Here is a 15,371-nt window from a genome sequence, read left to right on the forward strand (position 1 = left end):
AGCTGATCGAAAATAGTTGCCATAGATATCACAATTTTCTTCACGAGATTTTCATCTTAATCAAAGGAAGCATCTAGGTTATCCATGTAATCTTTTTTTTTTTTTTTGGTCCAAGGTGTTCTACATAAACCAAGTCAAAGGGCTGATTAAATTCATTAGTGCAACAGAATGCACTGAAAGGAAGCGTTTTTACCATAATCCAATACCGGCATCATGGTTCTACTACTTTTTCATTCAAGATTAAACTCAAAAAAATTTGCAAACAAAAATAAAAAAAAAAGTATCATATTTCCAACCATATCTTGTATTCTTCTATATTCTTTTTTTTTCCATTTTGAGATGGCCATAAAAAAAAGTCCTAAGATCATTGTCGCTTTATGGGAGGTTTCACATGAGCTCCTCTTCGGACAAGATGGCAGAAGTCTAAATTGAGGCATCAAGGTAGAAACTCTAGCATGACACGTCGACCGGGACTTCACCACGATGCGCCACGTGGGCGTGTCCACATCCTAACGGTCGAGCAGAAGGTGACGGTTAAGATGATGATGTCACGGTGCAGACTGTAACGTTAGAATTGTGGGTCCCGCTCGGGGTTCTCTCCGACGATCTGGACCACGCTATTTAAGAGAGGAAAAAAGAGAGAGGTCTGGGTCACAGACTCGCAGTATTTTCTTTGCCGTTTCCATAGCTTTTTTTTTTTTTCTTTCATCTTTTTCTTTTTCTGATTCACGGTTTTCGCTTTCCGACTTTGGAATGCTTTTTCTGAGGCTGCCGTTAGCGAAGCTTTTACGGTTTCTGTCCGCTTTCACTCGAAGCTTTTCCCCTTTGAGGATCTGCTCTGAAATGCGTGTACTTCTTAGTGCTTAGTGGGAACAAGAATCCGATGCATAATGCATTAGTGTGGCCATGATCATACTAGATAAACAGTGTTCGGATACTTAGTTTTTGAAATGAACCCTTATGCTAAGAGGATAAAACCTTGGGAATAGATAAGATATATTATACAAAAAGTGGTAAAAGTGCCTATCTAGAATGATATGTGGGGTTTATCCTTATCATCCCAAGGAGAGCACCCAAACATGATGAACTATTAGACAAGATAAGTTAGCAGTCAAAAACACCCCTATACCCCTTAGGACCCTGGTCTATGTATAAACCAGGGTATAACTTGGTTTAAACCCTTCTCTTATCCTCTCTATTATTAGAGAAAATGATCTATTTAGGTCTCCAGAAATACAATGCATTACATTGTATTTTATTATTTTGCTTAAGTAATATGATGTTATAAGATCAAACTACAAGCTCATTAAAAATACAATATCATATTATAATATTGCAGTATAACGTATATATAATTTTTTACCGTACTGTTGTATTGTATCATATATGATTATATTCCAGAATAGTAGAGATTTGAAGCAAATTTGTCTCCTTGGATGAAAAATCACCTTTTCATCCCCTTATTCTGAAGTAACATCCAACCAGCGTTTCTTATTCCTGACAACATCCAAACACACAAAAAGAATAACAACGAATCACCACCTAACACCATGTTTCCCAATGAAAAATTAAAAGTTTGTACTTACTTGCAGTGGTATAAATTAATACCTTTGGTATTACTCTTTCTCGTCCCAAAAACACCCATGCCCGATCTAAATGTAGCCGAAATTCCATGTCACTTGGAGACAAATTTTCATCCCAACATATGAAGTCAAAGTGACCCCGAAACCAACATGACCATTTTAATGTGACTGAAACTCCTAAATCAAACCTTGACAAAACTGTCAAACAATATTTAGCACCCATGGTACCATAATCCGCAAAAATCTAGAAGCTGAGCTTAAACCCATACATGTAGTGGCTGCATGGCAACATAAAATGTTACATTGCCTTCATTTAAGCCAAGGTAGTTGAACACACCACCGACAGGAAAGGTGGTGATCCAGAGAACGGCCAATGGCTGAAAAATTGACACCATCTTTCATACCTTTGGGGTCCCTTTCTTCCGTTATGAGAGTCGACATCTTGCCATCTAAACTAACGACAACTCAGGTCAGCTACCACCTGTTTCATCCCATGGGAAAAGCTTGGTAAGCAGTATATTGCATGCGAATTATAACATTATGTACCGAATAACATCTCAACCATCTGAAAATATCATTTTTCACAAACCATGGTTATGTTACGATAAGAAGAAAGAACATATCAGTCATTAGATATTGGGTCCTATAAATCCGATGACATGGTTGGTGCCCGAACAAATCTAAAACCTTGCCTTAGGTTAGGTTAGTTGTGTTGGTGTTCATCCATCAATTATAGGTGGATCTTGGGTTAGAATATTAACTTGGGGTTCTTTCATACGTCAAAAGAAACATCATTCCTCTGATGAATTTTTTTCATCTGTTTCCCCACTACAAAAAGACACAGCCAACCCAAGAACTATTGCAAGCCCAAAACTCTTGAGGAGCACACCTTAAACAATTGAGAGCATAACAAAGTAGAAGGCCCGTGAAGAAAGAAACGACAACCAATAAATTACTCCAAGTACAAAAAGATCAAATTATTCTGAAAGTTTGGTGCCAATGCCAAGTAAATATGCATGCATCTGGATCAAACTATCAATAGAAACCAAAGGCTAGAGACTCAACCTCCCATGTCCTACTCAAGGTAGAGAACAGAGATTATTTGGGAAGAGGTTAAGACTTGAGATGGGAAGAATCAAATAGTTATTGGACACAGATAGGGGCGACATGAATCAATCATAGGTCAACATTTCAACAGCCTCGGAAGCCCCACAGGAGGTGAAGTGATTTGCACGATCAAAAGATATTTCCTGATGCAAATACTCCGATACATTGAACCGTGCTAAGATGTCAGTCATCGTGACAGAACTCTCAACCATATTCTGCTATGATAAAGAAATATCATGCCCCTGGTGGTCCCACCTGTCTTAGGGAACCACCATTCACTAACCTACAAGACATCGTAAGCAAGGAAACAAAATATCTAAATATGGCATACTTCGACATTGCTGCAGAAGTGCAAGATCTCAGTAGTGTTCATTGGATCGGAAGGTTTCTCAAGTTTGGGTCAAATACTGGGATGAAAAAAATACATGGCCCTCATCACACCACAACATTTGGACAGATCAGGAGCTAGCAGATTATTAGCAAGATAATGACATGACAACCCCAAACATCACTGTAACCAAAATTCAACAGCTCCTGCCAACCTAACCTCAGGAATGTCACAATTAATGATGTCCCTGGACAAACTTGAGCAGATAAATACCATAATGGGTTAAGTAACATCCAGTTTTGTTGAAGAACTCAGCTACAGTACACACACCAAGCTAAGGAAGCAGATATTTTTCATAATAAAACAAAGCTTCGCATATCATGAAGTGTTCGTACATGTCGATTTTAAGAAATACGAATAAGAATATAGAAGCAGAAGATTGCAAAGGAGATGCAACTATGGTCGGAAATTCAATCTTCATAGATCGTTGGCTACCGTTGATGAATAACAAACTGATGTAGTTTGGTACAGCAACTTCTTAACTCTTCAAAAAGTTGGGGGTAAGCTTTAGACAGCTAAAAATGAAGGGAAAACGATGCAACAGATAGCAGTAAACGTAACCCTATGGGACATTCATCACTTGAATCGACTGCAGCATATCAGAGAGGGCAATGACAAGGTCGCCGGACTGGATCATTCCCCTTGCCTTGAGCAAAGAGAAAGTGCGATTCAGATTGCTTTCCATGTCATCGGAAAAACTTAGGCGGAAGGGAATCAGACCCCACTGCAGGTTCAGCCGTCTCCTTACGGATGTTGAAGTCGTGAATGCAAAAATTGGACAGTCAGGGCGGCAGCGTGAAAGAAGAGAAGTCATGTGCCCCGTCTGTGTGTAGACAAAGAGCGCATCTACTCCCAAATTGTTAGCTGAAAAGCATAATCAACATGATCAGCAATAAGACATGCAAGGAAGATTCTACTGCCAGCTTCTGAGCTCCAACATAGAGGACATTCATCAGTGTGTGTAAAGATAACAGATAGAATGCCACAGCAAGCTTATCATCATCATCATCAAAATAGAAAGAATCAACATGTAAAATATAATCCAGCAGGGGGCAAGCCTATGGCTTATGGTATAGGTCATACTGCAGCAAACGGTAGTTGAATATGAAAGCAAATGTAATCACAATACCCTTGAAATGTGTGTAAGAACCTCCTGCCTTGTTGATGACACCGTAATTCTTTTGATGGTTATAGTTTTTTTTCTTGATAGCCGACAGTACAAAATATGGTAAATCAAAGTAGAATGATGCCATTTTAGTCATCAAAGATACTTAATATCTGGATGATGAAGAACAACCAGTTTTAAACGTGATTAATTGGGAAAAAAGAGGCAGGTGTATGGTCCAAAGATGGAATTAAGTATTGTTTTGTCTTGGAAAGAGGTTCATGATTCATCTTCTTGAAAATTTGAGTGAACATGATATACTGAGATTGCAAAATGCCTTGGTGAAGTTAAAAGGAACAACAAGTTTCATAAAATACATAAAACTTTGCAAGTCACTTTGAAAAAGAAAAAACTTCATTGCCGAAAGAGAAAAAATATTGGGTGAAAACCTATGATGAGAATTTGAGAATAATACAGAATTACAGCATCATTGGAGATTTTCGTGCCTAGGGATCAAGTTGTGGATGCTATTGTAGACATATTGCACTGGAAAACAGCCAACACGAGAAAATAAAGGACAAGTGACTCCATGAGGTTCAGTCCACACTGCAAATGCAAAATCATATCCTTGACCTATAAGGCCAAATGCTCACTGTTTTCAATGCGAACGATGCAATGGTTGACTTGTGAAAGTGACAAAACTTCAGAATGCTCATTGAATAATCAACACAATTCACAGAGTCAGGAGTCAACATGATGAGATTGCTTACCCATTTTGGCAGCTGAATTGCAGATCTCTTCTGAGATTTTGTCAGAGAAAGAAGATGCAACATCTGGGAGCTCCATTGCTTCAAAACGCTTCTCTTCTCTCCACCACCTTTCAATCCTTAGGCTTACACTTCTAAGGACGGTCAGTGCCTTATCTGGATATTGACCCATGGCTGACTCGCCAGAAAGCATCAGAGCATCAGCCCGCTGCCGGACTGCTTCAGATACATCAGCGACTTCAGCTCTAGTTGGTGTAGGATACTCAATCATAGACTCGAGAAGCTGAGAAGCTACAATGACAGGTTTGTTGAGCTGCCTGCACAGTTTAACAATTTTCTGTTGTGCCGATGGGACTTGTTCCAGTGGAATTTGAGCACCTAAGTCTCCTCTGGCCACCATCGCTCCATCTGATGCACGGATGATCTCTTCCAAATTTTTCAAAGAGTCAATACTCTCAATCTTTGCAATTACCGCAATATCACTGTCGAACATATATCGTCATTCATGTTAGGAATGCGGCGCCAGTACAAAGAAAACAGTTCATAGGAACGAGGAATGAGGAGGGAGTTGTGAAAAAATCATCTTTCTTCCATTTTATAATTTGTTTTACTGTTACACCTGATGGTAAACTAGTGAGCCTTAAAAGTTTTGCAGATTTCCAAAATGTGCAGATCTCCTTTCAAGTTTCAAGGGGGTTACTGGGGTATGATCAAACAGAATCTTGGTCTGAAATACAAAAACAAAAATCACGCCTTAAGAAATACCTAAGGCCCAGGTGGAGAATTATGACATGCATGGTGGTTTTAATATCAGAGAACACAACCAGAAAAAAGCATATTGATGGCTGGTTCTGGTAAATAAATTATTGTTTGTCATAACTCATAAGTAAAGAGAGGCTGTTTCCCTATTGCACTGGAAATGCCAGCCCTGCTGCTGACAGGAAATGGATGCAGACAAGCTGCTTTCAAATTGGCACTATACTTGCCAGCCCTTCCAAAACAATGATGAATAATGGAGACCATCATCCCAACACAGGACAAAAGGACAAGATAAGGTCTTAATTATAGTTCCTACCAGCTATCTGATAAGAAGTCAAGAAGGATGCTAAACTATCAGACAACATATATCAATGCTAATGACTTGAAAAGGTAAAAAATTCAAGTTAATTAACGACTGTAAGGGCAATACATACTTGTGAGTTAATTATGGGTAAATGAGCTGATGATACAGATATATTTACTGAAAAGATTCTGATAAGCCCCATATTCCTACAATCACACGATATACAGAAAGAACAAAGCCCTTATAACCTATAATACAATGTCTGCATCTGTAGAAATATCCCACCCCTAACAACCTGTATTTCATCCGAACCTACCCCAAAAAAATTAATTTTGGATCATCATCACAATTTTCTCACGTAGGAAGTGAAATATTTGGGATATGTATCTTTTTTGATGAATTGAATCGTGACTTTTGCTATTAAGACAAGCATACACATGAAAACTGAACAACTTGTACTAGAATAAAAGAGCACTTTTGGTATCAAAAATACAGACAGTTCATGTTAGCAGATGATTTTAGCTTTTCTTAAACTGAATAATGCACTGAAATGCACATGTGCAGCATGTATCTAAATCTGTACGCATGTTTATCTTTTTGCATACCTAATCTTTTTTTCTGACAAAGGCCAATGTTATATAACCTCATGTTTGGCCATTATTTTGGGTCAATTAAAATTTGGGCCCTAAGTTGATTTGTGGACAAGCATAGAAAACAACAGTATGATGCAGTTGCAGAGTGCTTGACAATGCTGCTAGAAATAGATAATGCACAAACTTAGGTCAGAAAAAGGGAAAAACCACATTACAATATGAACAGGTGCATAAGAAAATGGCAGAAACTGTGGCTGCAAAGAATTAAGTTAGTGATGACAATGCAAACTCCAGACCCATGCATTGATGCCCATTTCCATCCACAAATATTTAGGGCTTGTTTAGATTTTCCTACAGGATTGGGTTGAAATCCCGTAGGATTTGTGGATTGGGCTAATACAACCAGCAAGATCACAAGCTACAAGAGGTCTTTTTTTTTTCTCCCTATGTGATTCGGGCTGACCCACCCTAGAGCTATTTTTGGATATTTTATGAATACAAGCCTAACCCAGCCTGTAGCTTGTGATCTTGCTAGTTGTACTGGCCCAATATGTGAATCCTACAAGATTTTCAGCCCAATCCCATAGGCAAATCTAAAAAGGCCCTTAAAATGCAGAACATCCTATTGCATTTTTCCCCTAGACATATACTGTTACCATATTCAACATGCCCAATCTCGACAATCCTGCATATAGTTATTTAGCACATGATTAGTCATATCACTTACATGTCATAGATCCATGGTTCATTGCCAAATCCATAGACGCCTCTCGTATGTTTCATCCTATTGTAATGAAAGTTTTTTGGTTAAAGGAGTTCTGTTTCAATTTGGCTATCTGGCTAATCATTTATGCCTTAACAATAAATGCAATTCCTACATCAAAGAAAGAAGAATCTTCAAGCCCAAAACCATGTGCAGAAAAGATTGCATGCTGGTGGCGTACATTACATAATATGTTTACAGTCCAAAATAGAACATCAAGTGCCCCAACAAAACATAATAAGATGGCAAGGCATCTATACATCAAGTAGTAGATGCCCAGAAAAGGTCTGGGGGAAAGGAGGCAACACAGACATGGGCTAAGGCATGCAGCAAGTTTGTGATTATGAAATTTCATTGAAGCAATGGAAAAGCACAGATGAAGAAGCCTGACCACGGCTTCATTACATTTTGTGGCAACTATTTCCTCTGAATGAGAAAAACCTAGATAAATTGATGAGATAAGTCCTTCCTGTTCCTAATCTCTATTAAAAATATCTAACAGAAATATACGGATAATACGTATAAAGTGATTAGGAGACTATGTTTGTTCAAATTAATCATTATTGAACACAAAGTTCTAATGGTTGAAAAAGAAAGGAGTGATTTCATAGGGATTTAGAAACATTTACGGTACATAAAATAACTCCATCTAACAATAATATCTGAACATTTCTGCATGCTTCTATGGCATAGAAATAAAGCATCATTATGAGCACTAGTTTGAAACCATTTCTTAAAGCTGATGCAGAGTTTATGTGCAGAGATTGTTGATAATTTGTGAGTCATCGACGACTTGAAGTATCGGAAGTACTTTGTTGAGAGCTCTTTGCTTATAAAGATTTGTGAAGGGTAACAGCCCAATTTCTTGGTTTCTTTTATAACATTTGTGGTTAATTTCATGCTGCCCTAGTTTGCAGTATGCTAGGGGAAAAAAAAACTCAATGCATTATGTGAAAGAAAAAAGAATAGCATTTTAACTCAATTACATACTAGCTAAACAACAGAAGACACTTGGATTTAAAAATCAAACAGAAATTTGCAAGAGGAAAAATTAGAACAAGAGAGAACCTTATCCATCATCATAGTAAAGATGGAATAGAACTTACCAACTTCATTATCATTGGTGCAATCACTAAAGCCAGGTTGAATTCATTAGTTAATTGTAAATAAGGCATCCAGAGCATAGTAAAGTGAAAAAGAGAGCATAAGTATTGAAGTATGTACCAATTGCATAAAATGATTAAGGACACGTCCATTATGCTTCCCATCGCCATCCAATGGCGCATTAGTAAAAGACTATTTTCTTGTCCAAGTTTTGGAACAGCTTGGGAAGATAAAAGACTACAGAAAGCTAATAAGTTAAATTGTCTGTGACCAGCAATTTTTCATCCAATTCTGTGCTAAAAATGCTTGTGATTTCAACTTGATACTTGGTAAATCCCGACAGTGCATTTCTCACTACCCTTCCAATAAACAAGATAATTAAACAGAGGGAAAAAAAAATAAAGAAAGCCTTTTCCAGTTACCTGTCACGACTCCGTGCAGCTATGTAGCTTTTCAGATGATTAATGACTTCTGCAGACTTGACAAATGAAACTGCAATAAAATCCACACCCTCAGCAATCCCAAAGTCTATGTCCAGCCAGTCCTGTGGAGATTCAAAAGCAGGAGGTATAAAATGCAAAGTTTTCCTAGCATTTAGTAATCCGCCAAAATTAACTCCTTTTTCCATTCTCTTTATTTCTTAGATTCTTCAATCAATTAATCAGCTTGTCATGCTGGTAACATAAGGGTGGACCTGTACCAGCATCAATCTTCTTTTTTGTTATCAATAACATTTGTTAGTCTGAACATATCATAAATTTAAAATGTATAAAATTCAATAAATCAAACAAAAATATTGGTTTATGCCAAAATTTTCATAGTTATTTCTTGGGCTTGAGAACTCAACCTAACTTAAAACTGTTTATAGGACATTTTCCTGAAGATATTGATATGTCATCCCATAGCATGCACGTCAAGAGTAAAAAACTAATGGATATAATAAGTAGTGAACAAAGAGCATAACAAGTAAAATAGAACAGCCAAGATCAAGTTTTCTTAATGCACAACAGATCAGATATCAAGCTGCAAGAGAGCTTGTTTCATTGGTTAAACTTGATAAAAATGAAAAGGCCCAATGACATGCATAAATAGCAAGCAATTGACAGAAGGAATCAAAGATATCTACCAAGTTCAGATGGCTTGATAATAGCAACAAAGATTGACAGGTTTGAACCTGATCCAGAGAACACAGAAAAGGAACAACCACGAATTACCTTGGTGGAAGTTATTGCAAAAAGGTTGACAAGATAGTGTCTTAGAGAAGAGAACCTGCTTTATATGTAACAAGAAAAGAAAATAATGTGCGTGTTATGGACTTGGCTGACATGTACTTGAACCCATGCATGCCAAAGGTTGACCAAAGGAGCAAAGAGGTTCGACATTAGGTTTGGTTCAAAGTCAGTTCTCAAATGCCACTACAATAGGAAATAATCCTGAAGATCTAATTAAATAAGACTTGTATCAATAAAATCGAAACAAATTTGAAAGCACCGGACCTCAAGATCAATCAGAGATCTTATTCCATCAAAAGACATATTATAAGAAATATTCTTTACTTCTGCAACTATTTTCCATATTTTCACCAAATCAAATACTATCATATTATGGAGAATATTCTTTTTTCCTTGTTTGTAGAACTTTTTACCTTTTGAGCAAGAAACAAATGAAGATATATTTGTGGGTAGGTTCAAGGGAACCTACAATTGTAAATAGGAGTGCCAAGCCATTATAAAGGACATCTTGAATTAAATGAAATTTCTAGTTCTATGCTCCAATATTTTATGAGAATTTCTTTATTGTTGCTTCTTCCTCCTATCTTGCTATTTCATCGTTGGGTAGATCTTCTTTCTCAAGGAAAAGATCACCATGTGCACTATTTTGGTATTAGAGCAAGTTTGGTTCCTTGTGGTGTTTTACATCGACAATGAAGCTACGGTTCACCGAAGAACCCCAACTCCACAATACCAGTGACTAATCCAAGAGACGTGGCTATCTAACAGTTGTGAGAACAAATAGCGTAACTATAAGTGGAGCATGATTGTGCAGTCAGCCGTGATCGTCCTCTTAGAAATCAGATCCGAAGGATGATATATCATCGGATGCATCTTTCAAGCATCTCATCAATCCTTTCCACCTCTGTGCTCTAAAGCAAGGAGCCAAGGACTAGTTCATCCTCCCCCAGTTGATTAGCGTCTTGCAAGATTGTGATAGACTTTAGCATCAAATACAAACTTCTTGAGTTTCACGAGAGGCTCAATCTAGAGAATTTCCTCAAGTGGATCATCATCGTCGAGAGGTTCTTTGAAGCTATAGACATCCATGATAGCAAGAAGGTGAAGATTGAGGTCTTGAAATTACAAAGCTATGCATATGTATGATGGGAGAATATCTAGTGTTTTCGAGTGAGCATTGGAAAAATGAAGATCACTGATTGGCCAAAGATGGGAAAGTATCTATACTACAACTTCATTCTGGTAGATCACTTTTACTCTTTTTACCAATCTTATATGAATCTAAGATAGGACGAAAAGAGAATCGTTGACTACACAGAGAATTTTCAAACTCTCAACTTTGGTGGCCTCATAAAGACGAAGGAACTTGTGTAGCTCATTATCTTAATGGTTGCGAGTTTCGATCTATGATGAGATTGCTGCCCATGCCATATGGCATGTGAATGATGCCTATCGCAAAGCCGCTATATATTAAAAATAATCCTAGAGATCTAATTAAATTAAGTTTGGTATACTAAAATATACCAGGTTTGGAAGGACATGACATCAAGATGAATCAAAGATTTTATCCACTCAAAAAGTAGGTTATAAATAATACTTTATTCCTGCAACTGCTTTCCACATTTTCACTAAATCAAATCCTAGCGTATTATGGAGAAAATTATTTTTTCTTAAGCGTAAAACTTTTTTATCTTTTCAGCAAGTAATGAATGTGAACACATTTGTCGGTAGGTTTAAGGACATACAACTACAGGGGCGGCTGCCTATCCATTGTAAAGGACATCTTGAATTGAATAAAATATTTAGTTCTACTATCCATTGTTCTATGAAAGTTCTTTATTATTGCTTCTTCCTCCTAGCTTGCTACTCTATTATTAGGTAGATCCTTCTCAAGGAAAAAGATCATCGTGTGTACTAGAAACTCACAACAATTATAAGAGACATGAATTGTTTAACATCCTAACATTCCACAAATAATCATCACTAGAAAACTCTTTCATGCATGTTCTTGTACAAGTCAACGGCCATTTCAATTATATCCATTATATTTAAGATGAAGAGGTAGCATTCTTAAATCAAGAGGCCGTAATACAGGTAATGATCAATATGTTAACAAGGAAACAAAAATGAGATCCATGGAATGAGTACTTAGAAAAGTTAAGCGATTTCAACATTCAAGCACAATATTTGATAAATAGTTACAGATTCTTCCACTTAACTTACGTTTTAATATTTTTCAAAGATTTTCAGCCAGTTCGTAAAGATGTGCCCACCTTAGAAGAAATTGTGGGAAGCATGGCGTTACGTTCCCTAACTAGACTACCATCCCGCCAAAAGGTCAAATTAGCCCGTGGTAACAACAGCCCAGGATCAGTACAGCGACATTTCACGTCTGGGCCAATCTTCTCAATCACCTCAAATCGAACCATTCCTCCATCCACAAGAAGTTCATCACCCACCCTCACATCTGTAATAAATCCAAACAGCTTAAATTTTAAAAATATGGCAGTGATAGAAAAGGTAACTAATGCTATCTCTAAGCAAAAAATGGTTCACGCCATAACCTTCAGTGAAGCCATCATAGTTCGCGTGAATGGTTCGGTCCGGAAGAGGTGAATTAAGAGCTCTAACACTGAACGTCCAAATCTCACCATCCTGCATAGCATTGAATAACAACTAACAGAGTGCATGATGAACATGCAAAAATATATCCAGCATTCAAATCATATGTTTCATGATTAAAACAGATGCACACAGGACAGAAGTTACAAGTAATTTTAGTTTGATAAGTCTAGCTTCCAAAAGCAAGAGCATGAAGTGTGACATAGATAGAGTAGGAAAAATAAAGGGCCATAAAAACTTGAAAAATAAAATTAAGGTGATGCACCCTTTCTTGCAAAAATGAAGTCATTTCTTATAATGGAATAAATGAACTGCATTTGTAAGGAAAAATCAACTAATATACCTTAATCCATTGAAAATGGAAGGCGATATAAAGAAAACAATATTTCCAAGGTCTAAGCCCTCTATAGGTTCTCACTTGTATTGCACAGAACACCCCATTTATAAAGTTTCCTGAGCCGTGCTCTAGTTTGTCACCAGAACTATGATCCAGGGCCACTAGAATTTATGGTCAATTGTAACAAAAGACGTCATCATAATTGATAATAAACTTTCCATTGTTCCCAACTTTCTCTTGGTTTTGATTTGTAAACTTAATTTCTGGACAGTTTATATCAATACAACTAGCCATCTCTGGTATGGTGAAAGCAGGTGATGGTATCGGTGATCCTTGAAGTATCTGGCACTTTAATAGACTTCCAACTCCAGCTTTCAAGTTAGCGCATAAAATATGGGAATACAATTACTTATCAGGAAAAAATACAAATGAAACAGAAGTTGATGCACATCATCAGCATTTTAATTCATGCCATCTAAACAAACTATGAAGTAACATGACACCTAATTAGAATATAACACTTAGATTAAATAAAAGTAGTTAAGCTATTATAAGTAACTAGTGAACAGAAATGGATCAACGGAGCCAAAATTGGGCATCCAAAAAGCAACCAAGTTTATGCGTTAAAAAGAACTACCGAGAATCCTCACCTCGGCCTTGGCGGAGGCGGCGCCGCCAAGATCACCCATATGGATCTCACTCCCCTCGGTGTCCATCATCACGGCGACGGCGAACCCCTTCTCCTCGTTGAGCCGGCGGACCTGGCGGATGACGCCGCGGTGCCAGTCGTGAGTGCCGTGGCACATGTTGAGCCGGGCGACATTCATCCCTCCGACGGCGAGCGCCTCCAGCTGCTCCGCCCCACATGTCGCCGGCCCGATCGTGCACACCAGCTTCGTCCGCCGCGTGCTCCGGAAGCCGTTCTCCTTCATCTCCGCCTCCGTCACCGCGTCCACGTCGATCGCCGCCGCAGCAGTGGCGGCCAAGGAGGAGGCGCTGATGCCGTTGTCGGAGGCGAGGACCGCCGGGCCAAGATCCGGCGCCGGGGGCGGGGAGGTGGAGGCGCGGAAGATCTGGCGGTGGAGGAGGCGGCGGTGGTGGGGGAGGGAGGGGAGGCGGGGGCGGAGGAGGCGAGGCGATGGGGACGGGGAGGGAGGAGCGAAGACGTGGAGGGATCGGGCCATATCTTGGCTCTTGGGCGAAACCCAAGAGGACGGTGCTCGCTGGCGGTCGGCGGCGGAGAAACAGAAGGGCTGGAGCTGGACGGAAGACGGAGAGTAGTATTTGTAGGGGTTCAGGGAGCGAGAGAGAGAAAGAGTATGTGACGGAGCTTACGATGGGGTACGAGTTGCGGGGTTTCGGAGCCGAACTTCGAAGGCTTCGCCAGTGAGAGAGACGGATGAGGAAATCTTATGCGACCGAGGATATTCCATTATATAATTTTAATCTTTGAGAAGGGTTTAGACGAAAACAATGAAATAATGTCGGCAAGCGCTGCACCGACTTCTCTTGCTGAGTCGGCAAAAATAGGTGGATATTGCTTTAAGAGGTGCGCAAATGATCACCAGCATTACATGTCGGAGAAATCTGTAGTTTGGATATTGACAGGGATCCAAATGTAAAAAGGTAAAGTCCGAACGACATCGTCCATTTCTCTACACACAAAAAAAATAAAAAGAAACTTTAAAAACGCAATTGTGAGCATAAAAAATTATTTTTTATGGAAATTCAAAAAATGGAAAATTTTGAATGAGTGCAGTTTTATTTGGACTCTTCAAATTTAAGCAAAGCGACTGTTATTAAGAAAATCAACTCTTCTTAATGAATTAAAAAAATAAACACCAACACCTGTACAATTTTCTTTTCTTGGACTCTCGGAAAAGAAAATAATACCACAAATAAATTATTTTCTATGCACCAGAAAAGACAACCACAAGCACAAAAAATTCACGCACAAACAACTTTTTTTTGTTGGATTCTTAAAAAAAATAATACCATGAGTAAAAAAATTCTTGCACAAAGGAAGTCTAAAAAATTTTGGTTTCTTATTTCTTTTGGAAACTTAAGTAAATCCATTTCTCTATACTCAAAGAAAGAATAAAAAGAAATTAAAAAGAAAAAAGGACGACCGTGAAATTAAGCAAATCCACACAAAAAAGGAATAAAACAAAACTTTAAAAAATACAACCATATGACCAAAAAATATATTGCTTTATTTCTTTTGAAAAGTTTAAAAAATATTTTTTTTGTCTGTATCAAAAAAAATGTATGAATTATATTTTTATTTGGACCCTTCAAACTCAAGCAAACTCCATTGTCTACACACAAAAAGAATAAAAATACACAACTAATAAAAGACCACAAGTAAATCGACTCTTCTCCATGAACAAAAAAAAAATAACTGCACTTCAAAAGTTATTTCGGGGCAAAAGAATTTTTTACTGTAAAGTCATTTGGCTGTCAAGATGCAAGAGTCGTTATAAAGCTGTATCATGGCCGATCTGGCTATCGATAGTTATCATGCACTACTAAGTAACTAAATAGTGTTGTCGCCCTAATCGACAAACCTGGTGGCTAACCCAAGTTTGACCAGCTCCAACCTGAGCCCGGCTTGGACCCATCAATGGATGGATTTATCATAGATTCAAAATCATACTCATTGAGAATTTCAAGTCTTCGGATCTGATCCAACACAGTCCCGGCCAAT

General features: G+C 38.1%; 1 protein-coding gene across 3 annotated transcripts; it reads right to left on the reverse strand.

Moving 5' to 3' along the window:
• Positions 1-1,592: 1,592 nt before the first annotated feature.
• On the reverse strand, positions 1,593-14,076 carry LOC103704517 (pyruvate kinase isozyme A, chloroplastic). 3 transcript variants are annotated; one of them, XM_089925214.1, is made up of 7 exons: positions 13,315-14,050; positions 12,270-12,360; positions 11,979-12,172; positions 8,896-9,017; positions 4,954-5,432; positions 3,640-3,942; positions 1,593-2,064 (listed from the first exon to the last, which is right to left on the reverse strand). In XM_089925214.1, exons 1-6 carry the CDS (start codon positions 13,846-13,848, stop codon positions 3,641-3,643), a joined length of 1,722 nt encoding a protein of 573 aa, XP_089781340.1. In that variant the 5' UTR covers positions 13,849-14,050; the 3' UTR covers positions 1,593-2,064; position 3,640. The 3 variants fall into 3 exon arrangements, with proteins under 3 accessions (XP_089781340.1, XP_089781339.1, XP_088560051.2); XM_089925213.1 differs by lacking the exon at positions 1,593-2,064 and adding an exon at positions 3,250-3,562 and having other exon boundaries at positions 13,315-14,070; XM_088703925.2 differs by lacking the exon at positions 1,593-2,064 and having other exon boundaries at positions 3,250-3,942; positions 13,315-14,076.
• Between the last annotated feature and the right edge of the window lie 1,295 nt (positions 14,077-15,371).

Source organism: Phoenix dactylifera, chromosome 9 (assembly GCF_051530095.1).
Source record: "Phoenix dactylifera cultivar Ajwa chromosome 9, Ajwa_hap1_PhDact_Kaust_v1.1, whole genome shotgun sequence".
NCBI classification, from domain to species: Eukaryota; Viridiplantae; Streptophyta; class Magnoliopsida; order Arecales; family Arecaceae; genus Phoenix; species Phoenix dactylifera.

Bases quoted from the DNA above. Each gene is read 5' to 3' on its own strand.
- LOC103704517 (XM_089925214.1), bottom strand. From the start codon at position 13,848: ATGGCCCGATCCCTCCACGTCTTCGCTCCTCCCTCCCCGTCCCCATCG. The intron at 12,361-13,314 runs GTGAGGATTCTC...AATGCTATGCAG, and splicing joins CCGCCTCCGCCAAGGCCGAG to GATGGTGAGATTTGGACGTT. The intron at 9,018-11,978 runs GTGGGCACATCT...GAATCTCCACAG, and splicing joins TTCCCACAATTTCTTCTAAG to GACTGGCTGGACATAGACTT.